The following is a 22,336-nucleotide window of genomic DNA, read 5'->3' as shown; positions in this document are numbered from 1 at the left end:
GTTCCACCTGAACATGAGGAAGAACTTCACTGTGCAGTGACCATGCACTGGAACTGGTTGCCCAGAGAAGGTGTGGAGCCTCCCTCACTCGAGATATTCAAGAACTGTCTGGACACAATCCTGTGCCATGTGCTCTGGGATGACCCTGCCTGAGCAGGCAGGTTGGACCAGGTGCCTCACTGCGGTCCCTTCCCGCCGGACCTATTCCGCGATTCTGAAGGAAGCGGGGCCGGCACCGCCGCGGCGCGGAGATGCTCTGGTCCTCCGCGGCCATAGGGGGCGCTGCTGGCCCCGCTCGCCACGCGTCCGTTCCCGGCGCACCGCGCGGCGGCAGCGGACCCGTCCCTTTTCCCGAGTGTGACCTTCGCCGCTCCCCTGGCACGGTGGGTCCGGGCCCGGCGAGCCCCGGCCGGGTCCTGGCGGGCACCGCTCGGGTGTGTCTCGGGTGGGGGCAGCGCTGGTTCAGGTGTGAAGGGAAGAAGGGAGAAAAGGAATGCGGCCCGTGGCGCTGGAACTTGGCCGTTACTCGCCCGACCCCGTGCAGCGGGTCGGGCCTCGGGCGGGCCGCAGGTGCCCCGGGCTGCGGGGGGCTTGTGGCGGGGAGGTCAAGGAGGCAGCAAATACAGCCTTGTTCCGGGTAGATTTCAGGAAAAAAAAAAAAACAGAACGACGTCGCGCCAGTGCAGGCTTTGGGGAGAAGTCTCTGCTGGGCTTTAGCACGGTGTTAAGTGGAAACAGCACTGTTTATTCCCTGTGTTTTGCAGCGGTGGGGAAATCTTGCTTTCCTGTTCTGTTCAATGTCCTTGTTTGTTAGTATGTCTTGATATTCTGCTATAGCAGAGTGACTGTTTGTAGTCTACTGTTCATTTGAAACTACAAACAGTGGAAATTCAGGTGAGCAGTGTCCTTAATAGTGTTGGTGAAAGCACAAAGGTGTTTCAGGAATTTTTGCCACAATAATAAATGATTGAAATGACTGTCCATAAACAGAGATAAATGTGGGTTTGTCCGTAATTACACATTAATTGCTTCAAAGTTGCGTTCATTCTTTAAGAAGAACCTACACTTTTCCAGTTGTTTTGACACTGGCTGCCCTTGTTCCTCTTCTCTTTGAGGCTTGCCAAACGATGCTTTACATTTAGTAACAGCAGACAAGCAAGGGAGCATTACCTCAGAGAAGTTTAACTCTGCTTTTCTTTCCTCGGTCTCTGGTTTACTGTACACTGTCTATATGTGTGCATAGCTCACTTTATTGGGTTGTAATAAGCATAAACAGTGACTGTTGGGTGAAGTGCTGTGCATAAGACAGTAGAACATGGGGCATCTCAGTGCAGTGTGGTGCAAATGTGAACTAACATTTATGGGAATTAGGATAAGCTTTATTTTAAAACCTGTAATTTTTCTCTTTGTCTAACAAAGCTACATGGAAAGGAAAAAAAACCACCAACACTGACAGGTTTCTTGCTCTTGGGGTGTATTTTGAAAGTCAAATAGTCATGATAAAGCATAAATTCATTAGCTTAACATCATTTATTTTTCTATTTTGAGTAGAAATTACCATGCTGGGAGAGACAGCTGCAAGGGAGGGAAGATAAATTGGTAGTGCAAGGAAGGAGCCTCTCTGGCTTACCTGGAATGAGACTTCCTCCTGAGGAAATCTAGAAACATTAAGAAAAAGCTGTCACTGATAGGCAGAGAGAAGTCTAGCTATTGCTGCTCTGTAAATGTTCTGTTGACTCATCTTTGAACCCCTTAATCAGCTGTAATTTTAATATTGTTTTTTTGTGTTAGCCCATAAATTGTAACTTTAACTCTGAATTTTCATATCTTTGCCTTGGAATAAGTACTTTGGCATGCTTGGGGATTTTTTTTTTAACCTGTAAACTGCTGCTGATACGTATCAGGAGTGTATGTATGTTAAAAATCCAGCAGGTAAGAATACAGCTGCAAAACTTTACATGACAAAACTTCTTATAATTTTCAGATGGTGCAGGCCATGATTCCAAAGTCATGGAGACCCATGAAATTCTACTTCTCCACTGTTTATCAAGAAATATGGGTTGGTATAGCATTAACAAGTTATGCCTACTACAAGATTTCATATGGGGGTAAGTTACACATTATAGTCTTCATTAGCTGTTACCTTATAGATCAGGTTTATAGACGAGAATACCCCTAACAAAAATCAGTCGTTGAAGATACCCAGCAAATAAGAAATTAACACTCTTACTTAGGGCCAGGTCTTTGCTATAAAAATTTAGATGTTTTAAATGCTCATTGTAGAAGGTTCCACTATCAAAAATACTCAAATATCAGTGTAATTGTGCCTACATTATGAAGATCAGGTAATGTAGGAATTGATTTTTAAAATGCAGATCTAACTTACTTGCTCAAGATTTTGAAAATAAATAGTTTTTAAAAGGTTTTTTCACATGAACTTGTGAAAGTGTATTTTAGGATGATGGCACCTCAAAATGTGATCTACATCACTGAACATGAGAATGTGTGTTACTTGGTGACACTGGATGACTTTCTCAGAGAAAGAAACAGAATATCTAATATAAAAATACTGAATTTGAATGGGCCAGGTCCCTTAAAGCAGAAGGGTGCAACAGTTTATGGTGTCTTAAAGGTCCTGTTTGTCAATTTAGGCTATGTTAAAAAAATCCCAAGTCAAACCCTTTACTGACTGTCATGAACAATGAAGTGTTTTAAGTTGTAGACAAAGTTTACAGAGGAAGGAACCCCTTGCTGTGGGAACAGCTGAGTGATATTACCTCAGCATTTCTGTAGCTTTGTCCAAATAATGTGTAGCATTCCAAAACTGATACACTGCACTTACAAGCTTAAGTAGATATAAGTAGTTGAGCTTAATGAGTATTAATGACTATTTAGTAAATATGAGTAGTTGAGGTAGAGAGGAAGGAAAAATTTAACTTTTGCTTTAACCTTTTATTTCATGGAGAGTTCAAAATGGACAGACTATTCCAAATTTGTGTTTGTGTCATGCTACTTTAATTCATGACTTAGACAAATGTCCTGGTGTCAGGTTTTGAGGGCCAAAAAAACTGGATAAATGGCAACTTGTATGCTAAGCTTTATTTGGAAGTAAAAATAGTTTTTATAGCTGTAGCCCTTTCTGCACTTGGGGAACAATTTTGCAAATAATGGAATAAATTAGGATAAATTAGATTGGAGGGGACCTCTTGAGCTCACCTGGTCCAAACCAGTGCTTAAAGCAGTTAGGTCAAAGTTACATCAGGTTGTTTATCACCTTATTCATAGTTTAAGTGAGTATTTCCAAAGATGGAGATTGTACACTCTCTTACACCTATTTTCATTACAAAGAATTTTATTTTTGATCACCATAAATCAGTATTTTAGGTGAACAATTACAATGGGAATGTAAAATACAAAAGAAAATTTTAAAGCAAACATTTCACTTCAGTTTACATCCATATATTGTGTGTATATATATCCATATATTACGTAAAATAGTAGCATTCTGTAGATATTTCTTTTGAATTGTAGTAGTAGTCTTGATGCTTATAATTTCTAAATGCATGGAGTCTTGGTTAATTAAAAACAAACAACTTTTGAAAATCAGTATAATGTTTACAGAGATGTACCATGGAAAGTATATGTTGTACACTTACAATTTTTGTTTAAGCTAGTAATAATAAAAAACTAATTAAAATTTATCTATAAAAAGTAAACAGGAAAAATAGTTTTAACTGTCATTGTTCAGCTTTTTTTTTTTGCTTTTTTTTTCAGGCAAAAAATCAGCAGGAAATAGTAAGTATTAGATATCTAATACCTTGGTGTAATTTTTAAATGAGTGCAGTAAAAATTAGCTCAGAATATTTTACATTACATAAGTTTGGGCCTTAAGTTACAGATTTAGCAAATGTTTAAAGACTACTTCAAAATGAGTAATTTTGGTTGTATTGATGATTTTGTAAGCTAGAAACATCTGTGGATCTGCACATAAATTGTCTTTTGTGTAGGTTCTAGGAGTAGAATGGAAGTTTTATATCTTGACTGTGTGGGTGAGGAATTTTTTTAAATAATAGTAACAACCATTTAATGGAATTATTTAAATCAGCATACTTTCAAGAGTACCTGCTATTTTAGCTGTCAAGAAACTAGAAAGTATAAACTTGTGTTTTGGATTTGTTTTTGTGTTTTGTATCTTTATAAAGTAGTGTTTAGGTATTTATGGACAGTTTCTTCTGACGTCACACTGGAATTTACTTTTTTATGAACTGCTGTATCTCAGTTCACTTTTTGGACCATGAGAGAGAACCCATTTGCTCCCAGTTGAATTTGTACATGCAAACATTATTTGCATTTTGAAACGTGCAAGTAGAGAAAATACTGCCTAGTAAGCTTAGAATAATAGTGTAAATAAACCTCACTTATGGAAGAACCATAACAAAACCAAGGAAGAATGGGTGTTGGACTGTAATAGTGCTTTAAAACTTGCAAAAGAGGATTTTTAATATTTGCTAAGTTTACTTCCATATACATTCTGAGGTTATTGCCGTATTTGAATAGCCAATTCTTGTGCTCAGATGTAAGTACAGTTGTCAATTCTAGGACCTGCACTACATTCCTGAATTGATTTGCTCTACTGTTCCAACACTCTAAATTGTGTCTTTGTTTCAGAGTCCTCTGGTTCTGGCCATCATTAAAGATCTCTTCTCTTCTTGGAATATGAATTTGGTGGTTCCTCATCTCTACTGCAGATGAAGCAAGTTACAACCATAGGGAAATTAATGCTAGAACTGTACCTGATCCATCTGCTGTAATTGGAAAAAGAATAAATCCATTGAGCAAAAAGTAATTAAAGATGTTGAATATATGCTGGACTGCAGTGTTAACCTAATTTTTAGAATAAGTTCTACAGTTCTTCTAAGTACCATGTTAAACTTTTTCAACAGTACTTTAAAAGGGACCAAATCTTTATAACTTAACTTCTTCATAGAATTAGATTCCTTTTTTCCCCCTAATAATAGCTTTTTTGGCTATTTACTTTTAAAATGTCATTTAATAGGATGCCAAGTATGAGGACTTAATTCCCACCTTTTTGTCAACTTGTGGTGCAGTAATCAAGGTACCAAAAATTATATCCCAAACCTTATGTTTTTTTAAAGCGTTCTTAGTTCTGCAAGGTTTAAAAGCAAAGGTTTTATTGTTATGAAAACACCATGGAAAACATTTACAGATATTTTTTAAAAGTGCATTATTCACAATTATATTTTTTTGTTCTTCATATTCAATAGAGCTAAGGAATTATTCTGAAAGGCTTTTTCTTTAGTCACAAATTTTGCAAAGGAATAAGTAATAGCATGCCCATATTGTATAAGAAAACTGGTATTACATGGACTTATATTTGCCATTGGAGCTTACAAAAATATCAAAATTTAAAGGGAATAATGAAATCATGTACTGGCAGCACTTGGTATGAGCACAAACATTTACCTGACTTCAAAGAGTTTTCCTTTTTCCTGAAAACGTAGAAGTAATACATGTATTATTAGGATGGGTCATTAGTGGTTTTTGCAGATAGCTGTTAGAAAGATCTCTGTAGCAAGTATATTTTGGGAACTGTAGGAATATATGCTGTCTTATGAAGCTCAGTGTTCAGAACTACACATACTGAATTCTGTACCAAGGATACATAGTGTGTAAAACCAAACCTAGACTTCATGTCATGTTTTGTTTAAATGTAGCCTAATCTGCCTTTGAGAAGATTAAAAGGCTTAAGTCATTTTAATGACTTAATGCTTACGTACATCTTTTTAACTATTTCACTGAAACATCTTAAATCTTTCAGCTTGATTAAAGTTTTGCTTTTCAATCTCCTGAATGCAGTATCTGGCCATAGCTTAAATGTTTTGTATTTGAACATTCAGGAACTTGATAAGCTTACCTGCTGATGGTAAACATTCCAAACACTGTTGCCTTTAATTTCTTCAAAATTTATGCTTAATAGCTGTACCTACTGAATAGACTAAAATTACCAGTCTTACTTCTCTGAAAGCTTTTTTTAAAGAAGGCAAGTATAGCATCACTGAATTTGAAAAGGTGACATCTGTCTTTCATGTATTTTTGCCATTTATTCCACCTTCCACAGTGTTCTTTGTTAAACCTTTCCTTGATATGTTTTAGCTGATTGTTTACTAATTTCTATATGGGTTTTTCTGTTTCCTCACTGCAGAAAAATGAATGAGAAATCGGAACTCACTACTTGATTTTTTTAAATAAAATCAAAAGCATCCGAAAGAAGGGAATAGAGAATAAAAACTAGAAGAAAATGGAACTTAAATGAACAGATATTAGGCCAGTGGTAATTACAGGGTGAGTGAGTTGTGGTATACTTAATAAGCAGTTCAGATTGAAAATTTATGCCAAGTAAGGAGCTAAAAGAGCATTTGTAATGCAAATTTATGATCATTAAGTTATAGTTCCTAAGATACCACACATACTTCAAATGACCTGCTTTAGCAATTTTCAATTACAGAGCTCAGGCAAACAGACCAGGAAAAAAACATTAATCACTGCAGGATTTGCTTCACCTTAGCCAGACCATTGGCACTGAGGTACATCAACATGCTCTTGTGATCTTCTGGGTTGGAAAGCAAGAAGAGCTTCTGCTGACCTGCCCTTGGAGCACACTTAACTGCACTTCTAGGTAAACTTAACCTATTTCAAGTCTTAACGCTTCTTTCCATCTGACTTGCTTGATTTTCTAGTAGGGAAAGAAAGTACATACAGGCAACAGTGCGTGGGTTATAAAAATGACAGTTTTTACTGAAACAATGCCATATGCAACTGGTTCTTCATTGGTGCTTCTCAGTCAGGAATTTCTATGAAGGCTACAGAATATTCCCTCCTTTTTGATCCTTAACACAAATATCTACAAAAGATAGGGGAAGTAAGACTGGTGTTTATGTTTAAATAGATGTTTTGTTTTGGTTTTTTACTTGTAGCATACAGGAGGAGGAAATTCAGTCAGTGGCTTGATTCAAAAGTAGAAATCAACACACCCATAACATGTAACACCTGTAGTACTATCTCTATACTTCCTGCTCCTCTATGGTGAAGTAATGTAAAACACAATAGAGCAAAGCAAACCAAGGCATTGTAAGAGCCATTTCATATATACAGTGAGGTGTGGAAAGAGTAATCAATTTTCACTGCAGCACTAGCACCTGGAGCACAGCCCTAGGTAGATAAACATTTCAAGGAGTACCCACCCTTGAAGTGAATATTCTTATTGTAGAATATGTGCCTTTTTTTCTTTTATAGTAATTGAGCTAAGGTGATTTCTAAAGCCAACTTAAAAAGATTTTCTTGTTCCAGGTAAGTGTCTATACAGACAATATGCAGCTCCTGAACAGACCCATTTTCTATGCAGATGACTATGTAAGATCAGGACTTTAATCCATGGATGTAATATTCATCATGATTCACAACTAAACACTGGTGAGGGATATGCTTACTGCACATTGATGGATCATGTTGCTTCCCTTTAGCTGCTTCCTCTTTATATTGCTGACATTTCTAAAAGAGGATTACATTTAAAGTTTATGTAGTGAAATAGTTAAGCAACTGCATTTTTAATCTGTTGCCTGTGACAAGGCATCAGGAATGACAAAAGCTGTTTACTGCCTTTACCATGTTAGTAGAACAACAAACATCTTCAGGGGTTGAAGAGCCTCATCCAATTACTGCAGCACCCTCTTGACTAAGTTTTGTTGTGGCACTGATAATTGATTCTTTTTTTACTCAATACAGAACATGAAAGCTCAGCAGTAGGAAAGTGTATTAATAATGGCAATACTAATGCAAGATGTCTCTTTACAGTATGAATATTTCTGTATGTGCTGGGTCTTACTTATGACTGGGATTTCTCATTTTGGAGCTTGGGGATTTCTCGAACATTTCAAGTGCTGTCCTACAATTAGGAATCTCAGAGTTTCTCCTGCATGCTAATAAAGTATGATAGAATACGGGTGCAGCAAAATACAGTCAGAGCCAAGGAAACATTAGTCATAAGGCCCAACCTACTTAACCTCCTTAATGGCTAACTTGGAAAAAACCCAAGTGTGTATTCATGTTAATTGGGAGGATGAGTAAAGCTGCAGGAAATGATCCAAAGTAACTAAAACAACTGAACTAGTCGTCTGTTTATCTGAATCATGATAGCAATCCACTGTTTGTAGTACAAATGCCGATACAGAGCTGGTATGTGCATACATCTTGTACTTTGGAACAGTATCAGGTGCTTGTTAGACACAGGTGATTGTGTGTGACATCACCACCAGCTGCCTGAAATGAAACGGAGGAAATCAGTGTGAAACCTCTATTGTTTCATTCACGGAAATCTGTAAAGTTACTAGGAAGGAAAGAATAGTAAGATGGAGATTCCCTGAGGCATTAAATATGTTAGTTAACAATTCATTAAATGGAGGAACTAGAAGTGACAAGATAGTGCTTGAACGGCAAACTCTTCCAACTGCAATTCTATGACCTTTAGCAACTAACATTTAGCAGCTAATATTTTTAAGAACATAAAGCCACATGGCTGATTTGGTAATCTATTAAAAACTCGTAAATAAGACTGGCTTGTGTAGTCTACTCCACTGCTGCAGGCAAAGTACTTGGAAACAATTACTCTTTCCTAACTCAAAATGAACTGACCACCACAAGAATGGATGATTTGGACGTTTTAATTAAATTCTGCTAAGGGTGTTATGATGTGTTTAGTTGTGGTTTAACAGTATGAGTACTCTGGCAGCTACACCAGCTTGTAGAGTTTGCACTCTCACCACAGTGCCTTGCTCCTCACAGTTGTGCTGCTACAACTATTTGTGAATCAGATCAGGTGATTTTTCATAATTTTATGGGTTTTTCCCCCTCTAAATAACAAAACAAGCACTTGTTGGGGTTTTTTTTTCCATTTGAATTTGGATCCATCTGATTCTGTTTACAGCAAAGCTGCTTTATAACTAGATTGTAGCACAACAGTTTGGGGGAGGGAGGGGGGTTTGCAGGAAAAGGGCAGAAGAATCAGAATTTCTATCTTTGCATTCACTCAGCCAAGTTCCCTAAGTCGTTGTGTCCCTTGTAATAAGGCAATACTAGTTTCCTCCTCATCCGCAGCTACGCACATGATCAAAGCACTGTCTCCCCTGCAAGAACTGTCATCAGTGTCAACAGTCGGAGCAATAAAAAGAATGCAGAACTCCACCCTGCATACAAATCAGGAATGACAGCTTGTGCTCCTGCAAAGGCAGAGCCTTGCTTCCTTCCTCTGGGACAGCACATCGCTTTCTTGAGTTTGCACTATCGTTTAAGTAATTGGGACAAATGAACAAACAAATAGGGAACAGGGAGAACCACTGGATAATTACATCCTAATGCTCAATACTAGCAGGAAGAATACTTTTACTTATAAAGGATAAATTTAGTAGTGGTTCATCAAATTATATTGTTGGTTGTCATCAAATGAAAACATGCTTAATTATTATGACCTTCTAAAGGATCCTAAAGAAACAGTTTTTAAGTGATATGACCTTTAACTTTTATATCCATATCATGACAGTACCTTCAGTGATCTGCTGGGAGAGACAACAGAGATTTCTTCAGAGCTAATGAAGTGTGTTTGCTAGGAAATAATGGGGATTATGTGGGTGGTAGAACTTAGAGCAGTATACTGAATGAATCCCATCTGTGGTGACTGCTGCCTACACAGATTTTTTTCTGCAGTATTAGTTGTAGTCTTCATTTCTTGTTTTAACCTGTTGTGTTTAGCATGCTTTTGATAATATTAAGAATTGCTGCAATTAAGGGGGAATTCTTTAGGTATGAAGTAGAAATTGTTGTGAGGTATTTCATATGGAATGCTATGTAAACAAGCAAAATGGCAACAACTGAACTGAAAAGAAGCAGAGTAGTAGGGGAGGAAAAAGGAGGGATTAATAAAGTGGACTAGAATGTGAACAGCCATTTGATAGAGGACCAAGAATACAGGGAGGGATACCTTTTTGGGGGGAGGTCTAACCAAAAGCACTTCCACTTTTATAATTAACTCTATTGTTTATTTTGTTTATATATATATATGTTTCAAGCTATGCTTTTTTCAGCACTGTTACTGACTCTTCACTCTTGATGCTTCAGGTATACCCTTTAATTTAGGGCAGTTGTGCAAAGAAATAGCCTTGTTTAAATTCTCTTATACCGGACATTACAATTCTCTCCTTATACTCTGGATGTTGTATTCCACATATCACGTACAGCTTGAAAAGAAAATTCTTTTGGTCTCAGTTAGTATCTCTAGACACTTCCTTAAAATAATTAGCTAAAATTTAAATTGCATTTCTTTCAGTAAGCTAAGGATTTGAGTCATACTGATTTTAACAAAGGACCTGACTCTTGGTTTAAGTAAACACTGAGACATAACACTGTTCAGCATACTTTGATTTAGGTAATTCCTTTGGAATTAGAAAAGGCATCTTACAAAAAATATTTTTACTTTGCTTTCAAATTATGTATTCTTATTAATGCGAACTGTCACACCTCTTTTTAAATTAAGGCTAGTAAGTTAAACGTACTCAGGCCTTTCTAGAAGGAAGAAAGACAGAAGGCAAGAAAAAAAAAGTTTCCCATAAGAATTGGAAGAAATAGAAAAAAGATTCCAGTACCTTGTGCTGTAGCTTGTCCATTTACAAAATAGAAATACTGGTTTTGAATTTGAGACATAAGCAGTAGTCAAACCTTTAAAGTAGCATCTAATCATCCCTCAGCAAGTAGGTTATTATTGGGTGTACTCCTCCGTGATGAACACACTCCTTTCCAGCCTTTTAAATATTCTCAGGTTCAGCTGCATATTATGGTATCTTCTTTGAATAAGTCAACCTAAAATAGATTCTAAACACATACCAGTGATACATTTTCTACTGTCGCTATTTCTAGAGCTTTTCACTGAATCATTTTCAGTAAGGTTCCATCAATGCCCTACACAATTCATCTGCCTCTACTGTTGGCATTCTTCTGTTTATGTAGCTAAGAATTATAGTAAATCTTGTTGTAGGATCACAGTAGTAAAAACAAAAATTATTAAGAAATGTATTTCTGGAAGATTACAAAGCAGGGCACTTGGAGACAGAATCAACTTGTCTCATTAATGTTCCCTGAACTAGAACATTGTTGCTTTATGTGGAAAAGGAATATTTACAGAAACAGAAGGGATGAACCTTAAGCATCAATAAGGTACAAACCCATTATTTTCATAATATGCAAAAAACATCATTGCAAATATTAGAGTATATCTGCTGGTCAGATCACCCGAGTGCAGATGCTCTTCTATTAAAATGCACTACTAAAATAGTGTTTGTGACTTAAAAACTCGGATTCACAATAAATTGTATACACCTGTATAGAAGAAGACAGCCATGCTCTGACAATTTTTGGTAATCAAAAAGCCCCAAAAGTGACAATTTAAGGTGGTTTTTATATATACACATATCTATATCTGTATCTCTGATTATATAAGTATATACATAAGAGAGTGCAGAAATGTTTTCCATAAGAGATGTATGTTAAATCAGAACCTGTTTCAAATCGGCAATGGTGTTTTATTTAAACAGAATCAATACTCTGTACTGTATTTTTGGAGGAGACTTACCTTGTGTATTCTAATCTGTAAAATCTGTGATGAGTACATACACAAAAAAAAAGGTAAATAATGTTATTTCCAGTAGTCTAGTCTTATTAATGTAGTTGTTTAAATACTAAGTATAAACAGATTAGGGTTTTTTTAAATACACATTTAATTTGGTTTATATTGTTTTCTCCTGCTCTACATGAGCATTCTTCTGCTCAGAGGCATGTTTTCCTGTCTAAGCCTCCTTTGCACATCACTTTGTCAGTAATTGCTAGAAAATACCTTTCAGTATATCCCAGATTTCAGAACTGAGCAGAAGACTTTCCCAATCTCCCAAGCTGCAATCCTTCACCCATTACCAGGTACAACAGCAGGAAGCATGAACTTCATTACATGATACCCCTTCATGTTTGTTCTTACTAGATCTATTTATCTCAAGAAAGGTAATTAAGAAAAGGACAAATTCTTGTAGGAGATGTACATTTCAGATCAGGAATTACTCCATTTGAATACTGCAGTAATACAAATCTAATATGAAAACAAACCTGCATCTGATACAGCAGTAAACATAAGAAAGGAGACTGGTTTCAATTATATTAAATAAATAGTTGGCCATCTAAAACAAGGGAATTATGTGGTTAATAAAAAAGTTGAAGACTAACCACCCACCTTTTTTGCAACATGAGGGAAAAACTAACCATATATCACAGACTTCTGCATGAGGCTTTTACTGAAAGTATTTGAGATCACTTCATACAGAAATTGTTAAAAACACTTAAGTACTTAACTCACTAAATCATGGGTGAGATACATGAGAACAATTTTAGTCTTACAGTAACAAATTAAATAGCTGGACTCAAAACATGACCCATTCATTTTCCCCTCATATTAACCAAGTGGTACACTCAAAACACAGTAGCACATAAATAAAAGAGGAGTAACGAGTGAAGGATTGACTGTCCCCTTCCTAATTAATGTTTCAACTAATAACCCATCATCTGGCCCATCTCAGATACTTGCACTCATCATAGGCATACAGAAAATTTTAAAAAGGATTTTTATAAAGAGAGCCCAAATGGCTATAAGGACTAAGTACAAGCAGAGAGAACTTCTCCCAGGATATTCAAGGTTTTGTTTTCTCCACCTTTTTGCATATAGTTAATGGCTTCATTGTTACAGGGGAGCAGATCAAGACTTTCCATCTCTTAAGGTGATGGCATGTCATCTGTCTTACAGGATTGTATCTTCTGTAGCTACAATATAAAACAATACCTTTTAGTGTAATAATTTTACAAGAGTGGATAGCAACACAGTCCCAATGAGACCACAGCATTTTCCACTAAGTACGTGCTTTTGCATCATGTGTATTGGATTAAGTGTACAATTTCTGTTATTGTTTAAAGAAATTACCTCTAATCCACCAAATGCAGGGCTGGAACACATGACATACCAGGCACCCAAATCCCAGGAAGTGCACACAGCTATGCTACACACACATAATGCTTCACTCCTGCTTTAATTGTTACACTTCTCAGAATGATGCACCGAATGCTGGGCTATGGAAACTTCAGATCATGACTCACCTAGTCCAGCATACATTACTTTAGAATATTACAAGGCATCTTTCTCCTGTTCACGTGTCTTAAATACTGTATACCAAACAGACATCAAAGTGTTTCCTTTAGGTTATTATTTGTAGTTTATTTATCTCTGAACAGGTTTGGTGGGGTTTGAAATGCATTGACTGTATGTGAATTCAAGCATGGCAGCATATGACTATTGTTCAGTACAAATACTTTATTGCTTAGGAAGTCAGCTTGATTCTGGAATGAAAGGCTACTTAAGGCCACAGTAACAAATTAATATACCTTTCCTTTAAATATACACTCTTACATTACACTGTATTTCACTAAAGATTTTAGGCTTCTGGTGTGAAACTCCCCTTCAAACTAGGTCTTTTTGTTTGTATCACCTGTCACATAGCACTGCACTGTAGCCACATTAACTTCCTGGCAAGTTAGAAGTCCTTCTGTCATTCAGCTTCTTAAATTGCTCACCTACTCAGAGCCAGTTCCTCCTGCATTGCAGCAAATGCAAAATACAATTTTTGAAAGGAGAGTTGTATTCTGTAATAAAGTAACCCACTCATTCATTTAACAGAGACATCATTTTCTTTTAATACACACATACAACCCCAGTGCTCCTACCCATACTCTTAGAAATTTTATTCTGCCAGTTGTAAGGGAACCCATCTGAACTGTAGCCATCCAAAAGTCTGCTCCCTAATCAGAGCTAGCCATCCAGGCTCCATCTTAAATCAATACAGAGATAGGCACCTTCAAAGACCAAGAGATTTAGATAGTGGGATGAATATCTCGACGTGAATGAATTATCTGCAGAACTGCCTCTCTCCCCTCCCCGTCCCTATTTATCTGTAGAAGCAGCCTCAATAACTGATTGAAATGACACACCTAACTCCTACATTAGTAAAGTTGGATAAGATGGATCCCACCCTAAATGTTTGACCTCTGACACTGTTGCTGGCTATAAATAGCAGTATCTGTTACTTAAAATAATACCACGTGAAAAGAAAAAGTGTTACATTAATTCAAAATTATTTTCCTGTGACACCTCCAAAGCATGAAACCATTTTCCTATGCTCTAGAAAATCAACAAGTGAATGCAAAACTGGAGAACACTTGAATATCAGAAGGTAGGAAAGCTGATTTTCCTCCTTTCATCTATGCATAGAAAAGAAGTAGGAGAGATACAGACATACTAGTTTTTAAAATTTTAAAAACACCTACATTTGAAAATCTCACTAGAAGATACTTAGAAAACACAAGTAGGATTTGGAATTTCAGCAGGAGTGCTCCTGAAAATTTCATTACTCTCCCATCTGTATCTTTGGGAATCTCTGCTTGTCCTAAGAATAATAATGATCAAATAAGAGGCCTGGCAATTTATTAACAGCAGTTAAAACCCCCTTTTCCAATAAACCTAGGTTAAATACACACCATGTTTTGGTCATTTTTCTCTATGTACACATAAAATCCAAGTGTTTTAACAAAACACTAAATGACATGTATTTCAGTTTATGTATTTCAGTCAAATTTCAGTTTCTTGGTAAATAAGACTTCTTCACGTCTCAAAAACTCACCATACCATGACCAATAAGCACTAATTCGTTTTTTTGTATATATATTGTTAGTTGAATAAATGTCTATTAAGCTGTAGTGGTTTCATTTTGTAAAGTTAAATAGAATTGCTGGGGTTTTTTAAGAACCAAGAGGAGAATAAAAGATATTTGTATAACATATTTTAATACTTACACCAACAAATAAGCACAAACCCTTTCCTTTAGAAAGAGGTCAACAAAATTAGAACACCTTTCACAAAGGAAGTGGATTTGGAAGCACATAGTTTGGGTTTAGTACCTCAGGCTTTATCTGCTTCCATAACCAAATTCTCTTCCCTTATCTTCTTAGGCATTCCCCAAATCCTGGCTGCTTTCATGCAACCTCGGTTATCCAAGAAAGGCAACTAAAATGTAGATATCACTGGTCCCTTGGGCCAAGCACCATAATTTTGACAAAATTGGACCAGGCATTTGGTATGGAAATGCATGGGCAATAGGGAAAAAAAAATCTCCATTATGGTAAGTGACCATTTTTCTGCCCACAGTAGAGAGACTTCTGTTTTTTTAACCTGGAATAAAAAAATGTTATAAAGGCTGCTTTGTCTCTTGACTGCTAAGAGAGTGGTTCCCAAAAAGATTTTTCTGTGGGAGAAGTGTTAAATAATTTCCCATGCTGCAGGTAGAATTTTAAGTCTTATACTTGGTAAATATTGGTGAATATTTTTTTTTTCCTCATTTCTATAGGAAAATGGAGATGGGAAGAGATGAGCCAAGTGGTGTTTTCAAAGGAAGCAGAAATAGGAGTAGGAGCAGACTTGCATATAAAGTACATACTCTACCTTTTGAAGACATTTCCTCCTGGCCTTCAGTATCCAGTCTGTCTGGTTGCTGCACTGGCTGAACCTTCATCTGCCAAAAGCAACACAGTGTCGACAAACTTTTATACTACAGGCCATTGTTCCAACAGAGGAGTTGCGTGGAGGAGTGTCTGCATCCCCAGCAATTGTCTACATCATATTCTCCCACATTTCATTTTGTAGGCATTCCTGCTGTTGCAGTGGAAAAGTAATAGTGAGATAATATTTACAGTATTTTGTTTTTTATTATTATTCACTGAATACAGGGGAAAGTTAGCTATTAAGTATACCTGAAAAAAAAAAAAAAGAAAAAACCAGACCATCGTTCAGTAATTGCTGGCAATGAAAATTAACCTGCTTAATGAGAAAGAGTAATTTTTACAGAACAAGTGTGACAAAAGGTGTACAATGCCCTTGTTAAAATTAGAATTTTAGAATTTCTAGTTTGTTAAAGTTAGAATTACTGTAAGTAGTAAGAGGACAAGTAAGTTTCTACTCACTGTCACTATTTCTGTTGATTAAAGTTCAATGTGAATTTGATGAAGATAAATTACTCCCCCCTATTTTTTAAGATAGATGACTATGAGCATTTTAGAGCCCGTTTTATTCAGGTCAGTCTAATTTCAGGGTTAATATTCTTCTGAGTAGATCTGGGAGTTCTCTATGGGGTTTGAAGTACCATAGTCTAACCTATTTCCAAAGCTCCATGTGTGAGCTGGAATCACAGTCTACAAGAACCTGAGGATGATACTATTGTGATTTACAAGTACTAATTTGAGTGCTACTTGCTGGCAAATAATGCTAAACTGACAAAGTACTATCTTGTGATGCTAATACATTTTCCTTGTAGGACCACTTCAATAAAAGAGGCAGAGGCTTTGACCTGTCACAAAGCTTACACCAGAGCCTGCAAATGCACTGAGAAGGATACACAGTGAAATCTCAAGCATGTATATATTAAGATAATTTACACAATTATCTGTTACAGAATCTTGCATGAATAGGTTATGCTTACCATACAGGCTCATACATTGAGATTATTATGCTATTATCACTTACCCTGAAAGACTTACACAAACATTATCTAAGCTCCTCAAAAACGTGCCAAGTTAACATTTTTTTCCACTCCTAGCTGAGATCTGTCACGGTGTTCAGCAAATAAAGTAACAAAGACTGGAAACCAGCCATTTTCAGAAACAGTTGGAGCACTGGGTAGGTCCATGTATGCTGTAGATTAGGATTTAAGACTCACAGCAATATGAAATTTGTCTACATTGCATGTGTTGCAGTACTAACATATGGTGATGTTTTGACTTCTAGATGAGCTTGGCTTCTTCCAAGCTGTTAACTTTCATCTTGCTGTTGTAACTCTACAGAATGAGAGACCAGAAAATGAAGGAAACTGAACCTTACTTTCAAACACGAGACCAGATCTCATGAGTCTGACATCAGGACAAAAATACCTTCCCCTCCTGCTGCTAAACAGAGTTGCGTACATCAGACAGATTTCACAAGGAAGGAACGGTGGAAGGAAGGTGACGCTAAACATGACGCTATCCAAGGTGTATTTCGTTACACCAGGACAAGCCGTTGGGAAGCGACCTCAGCTCACAGGCACGGGAGACCACCGAGCTCCGTGCTTACCGCCCAGCTGCCCCCGCACGCCCACCGGGTCGCGGGCAGCTACAGCAGCGGGGCCGGGCCGGGCGGAGCCTCCCCGCATTCCCCGCATTCCGGGGGTTGAGAGCGCCCGAGGCCGCTGCCCCTTCCTCCACCGCCCGGGCCCGGCGGCAATCGGCCCCGGGCAGCCCGCCCAGAGGAGGCGGCGCCCGCCGGGACCCGGCCCGGGGGCAGAGCGCCGGGAGGAGGAGGAGGAGGCCGCGATAGGGAAGAACCGGCGGGGCGAGCCTCACGCTCAGCACGGCGCTGAGGGAGCGAGAGGGTCCCAGCGGGGACGGGAGGCGGGCGCGGGTCCCGGCCCGGCCCGGCGGTCACGTGCGGCCCCGGAGCGCCTCCCCGCGCGGCCCCGCCCCGGCAAGGAGGCGGTGGCGGGGGTTAACCCGTGGCGGGGCGGCGCGGGCGGAGCGGAGCAGAGCAGGAAGCGCCCGGGGAGGGAGGCGGGAGAGGCGGCCGTGCTCCGGAGGAGGAGGAAGGGGGTTGGGAGCCCGGCCGCCGTCGCCGCCTTCGCCTCTTCCTTCCGCCCGCTGCGCGGAGCGAGGCGCGCGGGAGGCACCTGTCACAGCCGCCAGGGCGAGCGCGGCGTCCTCCGCGGTGAGAGGCGGCGGCGGCGGCGGCAGGAGAGGCCCGGCACGGCTCGGCGGGCCCGGCGCGGGGAAGGCTGCGGAGATGATGCCGGTGAGTGAGAACGGTGAGAGTTCGCGTCGTCGGTCCCTGGCCTGGCGCCGCGCTGCCGGGCGCTGGGACGCCTCGCCTTTTCCTGCGGGGCTGCCGGCGGCGGATGGAGTGCGCGCCGTCATCCCTGGTGGAGACCCGGCCAGCCGGGGCAGAAAGCTGTGGAGCTGCGGAGACGCCGGCGAGCTCCGCGCCCGGGGGGTGGGGCAGCGGGTCACCGCCGTCCCTGGCTGGGGGGGGGCACGACCTGCCCCCGCCCCTCCACCCGCGGGGGCTGCACCGGCCGTGACAGGTCGGGGGCCGCGTCCCCCCCGGGTCGCTGCCGGCAGCCGAGGCCCGCCGTGAGGCGTGGGGGATGCGCTGTGTTTGGGTGAGTGGGTGTGCGGGGGGTGTGTCTGTTTGTTTGGGGGTTTTCCACCCAAACCCCGATCGCTTGCCGCCTGGGTGCGGGGAAGGGCTGAACCGTCCCGGGGCAAGCGGCTCTGGCCCTCCTGCCGGGGTCAAACGAGCGCAGGCGGCAGCTCCGTGTCAGCCTGGCTCCCTCCTCGGTTCCTGTCACCGCTTTTGTGAAGCCGTCGCTTATTTATCGAAGACAAACCCTTTCATTTTCCCTCAAACAACCTTGATTGTCTTCTGTGACAGAATCCCTGTCCGTTTCCTGCCCCCCGCTTCCCTCCCCTGTCGCTGTGAGCTGATGCAGTGGTCAGAAGAGAGTTGTTCCTGATGACTGTTCGTTTTATGACAAGATCCTTTGGGACGGAGTAATAAACAATCACATTCCTTTTGTTGATTTCTTTCAAACTCTGTTTGATCTCAAATGTGGCTTTATGAGATAGTCCCTTATATGGAGTATCTCCCATGTTTTCTCTAATTCCAGTAGAAATTAGCTTTTTATTTCCAGTTCCTCTGCAGTGTTTGCAGCCAAAGCACTGCAGCAGAATGTTTCTCTGTGAGAACATTAAAGACATCTTTTACAAAATTTTATTGCTCCAAATTTGTTTAATGACTGAGAGGAGAATATAAATAGCTTAAACTATGTGTAAAATTTCAGATTGAAGAGTACAGGTAATGTTTTAAAGCCAGGTATTATGACAAGCTTTTTAACATCATGTGTGCTTTAACTTCCAGCTGCTGGGTGGTAAAATATTCTTATTGATACTGATGAGAATTGCAGTGCACTGGGTGCATTAGAAACCAGCAACAAAGTTCATGGAGTTACCGACTTATGCCATGAACATATGAATGTTACCTTGTAGAAACAGGAACGAGGTGACAGCTTCATCTTCGATCTCAACCTGGGTTATGCTTTACATTCATAAAATTCCTGTTGAAAACCCAGCATGCCAATGACATGCTAAGTCACAACAAATGTATTTGCTTGCGATGTGTGGATTTCAGGTTAACGTCATAACTTGGGTAGTGCAGTGATTGACTTCTTAAAAAGTTTCTTTTTACCTACTTGAGTGTTTCTGCAGTGTCTTGTGTTACCTTCTTGTTCAAATGTGGTAGTTGTTTGTATTTATTGGCAGGTGGTTGAAGATTCAGACGTTTTTCTATGTTTTTGAAACACACTTCAAAGCATTTTTAAATGACAGATGCATTTTAATAAAAACAAATTACCTTGCTACAGGGGTAGTAATGTTGCAGATTAGAGCTTACTGAGTCCAAGTCCTGAAATAATAAATATTTTATTTTTCTAAGGACATTTTAGATGCTGTTATGGACATTATGTCAGTCAAGAATATGTATATTTAAATAAATATGTATATTTAAATGGACTCATGACAGGGCCTTTAGTCTTTTAGTTTTTCACCCCAGCTGGACTACAAGGATGAAAATACCCAACACCATTTCCTGGACTCATCAATGTATAATATCAAAATAATGTGAACATACAGCTGTAGAACTGGACGAAGTGTTTTAGGTTTTTTACTCAATATTTTGTATTCTGAGAAGGGAAAAGTTAGTGATCTAACATTTTACTGTAGAGAATTCCTTGACTTCCTATTCATGGAAGCCTTTTTTTCCCCTAAACGTGTTGGGCTTTTGTTTGTGGGTATTTTAGGCTTTGAGTTTTTTAATATAATTAGCAAAAGCATAAAATAGCAAGAGGAGAGATTTTAATACTGCTAGACTTACCTACTTGTTAAACAGTTCATCACCATAGTTTTGCGTCAACAAATCAAAACTAAATGTCAACAAACTTTTGTAGTTTCTTAAAATTGACATTTATTAGACTTGAAGTAATTGATCTGGGCCATTTTTAGATTGGTAATTTTTTTGGCATTTTGTACAACCATTTTTAAGAGTGAAGTAGTATCTGAAGTCCCTGTTTTTCTCCTTTTATGTGTTGTGGTTTTTTTTTTCCTCCCTTCACATGGGGAACAGTGTTCCTTCTCAGAGGTTTTTATCAATTACAGTTTCTTTTGTGAGTGGCATACCACTGTGTTCTTCGGCATCCTTTTCTTACAAGGATTTTATTCATTATCCTTTTTCGTATTGTTTGCTCTGTTCTGAAAAATACAGAATAACTATATTCTTGGTCCTGAACCCACTTGGTCTTGCAGAAGAATTAATGATTTAGACTACAGTTTTCTCACCTGGTTTTTTTTTTTCCTTTGTTTTGCTGACAAGAGATGTCAGTCGTAAACCCTTTCATCGCCTTCAGGACATAAGGGCTATGTGTACGATGAGCTTACGATGCTACGCTGAATATCACCTCTGCTAAGTATTCCTATAAATATGCCTTGAATATAGGGATATTTTTTCACTGAAAAATAAAGCTTAGTGTTTGTTGCATTCTTGAAATAAAGTGTGCAAACCTGGAACTATGTGGTATCCTTTCAAAGAGGAAATCTTTTGGGTTAAAACAACCACAGTTGTATTTATTTGCAAAAATATTGTGGATATAGCTCCTTTTTCAGCCACATAATCTATAACCTGTTTGGAGGAGCCTAGTTATGTATATTTTTGTCTATTTGCCCCAGTAGAGATGCTTTTTTGCATTATACTTTAGAGTTTGTGTTTGAAAGAGTATTGGAAACTTCCGTAAATAATGCAATTAATGCTTTTTCTGCTAGGATGGTAATTCTGGAACTACATCTTCTGTCAAGTATTAGCATTTTCCTTGGGCACACAAGGGTGCACACAAGAAAAAAGTAACTTAAAAGGAGCACTGTTTTCCCACTTACAAAGAAATACAATGCAATAAGGAACTGATATGTTGGAGCAGTGTGTAACACTTCCCTTTTTTTGCCTTAATTTTGGGTATAATTCTTTCACAGCGTGTGAGCTAACACCACATGAAAGGCATAGAACTGTGTAGAGCCTGTACACCGTCAGTAAAGTGGTAAGACAGGTGATGGTGGGTACGGTGTAAGAAATTGTGATGGATCAAATCTTTTAGGAGGAATAGTTGGTATTGCATGTTCTCCTAGCAGAGCTTTTCTGGTTTTGCCTTTAACTTAGAATATCAGGGAGGTTGCAGTTGTCATTCCTCCATCTAGGAGAAGCCTTACAGGACTTTGTGTGAGGCTTAGAGATGCTGGACACATCTGTGTGTGTAGGATCAGGTAGTTGGGATGGTTGTTTTCATAGAAGGGTGGAGTGAAAAGTTCAGAGAGTGTTTAGTGGGTTGTTTTTTTTTTTTTTTCTAGTTAATTTTGTGGGACACTGCAAGTCTTCTCTGAAGATGACCATGGCAGATGCATAATTTATGTTTGATTAGAGGATTTATATGTAAGCTCCGGACCTACGAAGATTAATAATATGACTGGTAAAATACAAAGCAGAGATGGATATTTGCAGGAGTTATTTTTCAATTAAGCTGGTGAATTAAGAAAAAGTGGGGGGTTTGGTGGGCTTTTTGTTGTTTGGTTGGGTAGTTGGGGTTTTTCTGTTTGTTTTAAAATGAGTATACACTTGTCCTGTGTTCAGTCTAAAACATTTCCCAAAAAGTCCAGAGTAGGCATTGTTTATTATATTGCTTATAATTTAAAACCAAAATATTCTTAAATCAGTGTCCCCTGTTCTCTTTCCCTCAGAAGGTTGCTACTCATATAATTATACACTGTAAAGGAAGATGTGTCACTATAATACACTTAAATCAACATTATGAATTTTCATTAAATTAATATGAGCAATTTCCAGTGACATGGAGATAAAATATATTGTGATTAATTCAGAACTGTATAGTTCTCAGCAATACTGATATCCTTGTTTGCTGAATAAATCTGACCTGACTGTAGAGAATAATTTGCAAGTTTACCAGCCATTATTAATGGAGTTATTTATTGCAACAAAGCTTAAAGGCCA

The 22,336-nt window shown here is 38.9% G+C and overlaps 2 protein-coding genes and 1 long non-coding RNA gene across 6 annotated transcripts in view; 2 read left to right on the top strand and 1 right to left on the bottom strand.

Annotated features, from left to right (window-relative positions):
• Positions 1–280: 280 nt before the first annotated feature.
• ATP5MJ (ATP synthase membrane subunit j) lies at positions 281–4,864 on the top strand. 2 transcript variants are annotated; one of them, XM_042048266.1, is made up of 4 exons: positions 281–383; positions 1,985–2,108; positions 3,775–3,795; positions 4,669–4,864. In XM_042048266.1, the coding sequence occupies exons 2-4, from the start codon at positions 1,985–1,987 to the stop codon at positions 4,692–4,694; spliced, it is 171 nt and encodes a 56-aa protein (XP_041904200.1). In that variant the 5' UTR covers positions 281–383; the 3' UTR covers positions 4,695–4,864. The 2 variants fall into 2 exon arrangements, with proteins under 2 accessions (XP_041904200.1, XP_041904199.1); XM_042048265.1 differs by having other exon boundaries at positions 343–434.
• Positions 4,714–17,653, bottom strand: LOC121674166. The gene is made up of 2 exons (XR_006019471.1): positions 17,084–17,653; positions 4,714–15,722 (listed from the first exon to the last, which is right to left on the bottom strand). It is a non-coding gene; the product is annotated as an uncharacterized LOC121674166 (long non-coding RNA).
• A 114-nt stretch (positions 17,654–17,767) lies between these two features.
• The window catches only part of PPP1R13B (protein phosphatase 1 regulatory subunit 13B), a 69,011-nt gene continuing 64,442 nt past the window's right edge, over positions 17,768–22,336 (top strand). Inside the window, exon 1 of one of the 3 annotated variants that reach the window (XM_042048242.1) lies at positions 17,768–18,025. In XM_042048242.1, the coding sequence (XP_041904176.1) occupies positions 18,017–18,025 (9 nt within the window). In that variant the 5' untranslated portion in view covers positions 17,768–18,016. Of the gene's footprint in view, positions 18,039–18,362; positions 18,393–22,336 lie in introns of those variants that run through there. The other 2 variants (XM_042048243.1, XM_042048241.1) reach the window with 2 other exon arrangements.

This window comes from Corvus kubaryi, unplaced genomic scaffold, assembly GCF_017639235.1.
Source record: "Corvus kubaryi isolate FWS band 111438036 unplaced genomic scaffold, C.kubaryi_AGA036_p1.0 66, whole genome shotgun sequence".
Taxonomy (NCBI): Eukaryota; Metazoa; Chordata; class Aves; order Passeriformes; family Corvidae; genus Corvus; species Corvus kubaryi.
The sequence above is the reverse complement of the archived record's forward strand: the minus strand, read 5'-3'. Positions and strand labels throughout refer to the sequence as shown.

Bases quoted from the DNA above. Each gene is read 5' to 3' on its own strand.
- ATP5MJ (XM_042048266.1), top strand. From the start codon at position 1,985: ATGGTGCAGGCCATGATTCCAAAGTCATGGAGACCCATGAAATTCTAC. The intron at 2,109-3,774 runs GTAAGTTACACA...TTTTTTTTTCAG, and splicing joins CTACAAGATTTCATATGGGG to GCAAAAAATCAGCAGGAAAT. The intron at 3,796-4,668 runs GTAAGTATTAGA...TCTTTGTTTCAG, and splicing joins CAAAAAATCAGCAGGAAATA to AGTCCTCTGGTTCTGGCCAT.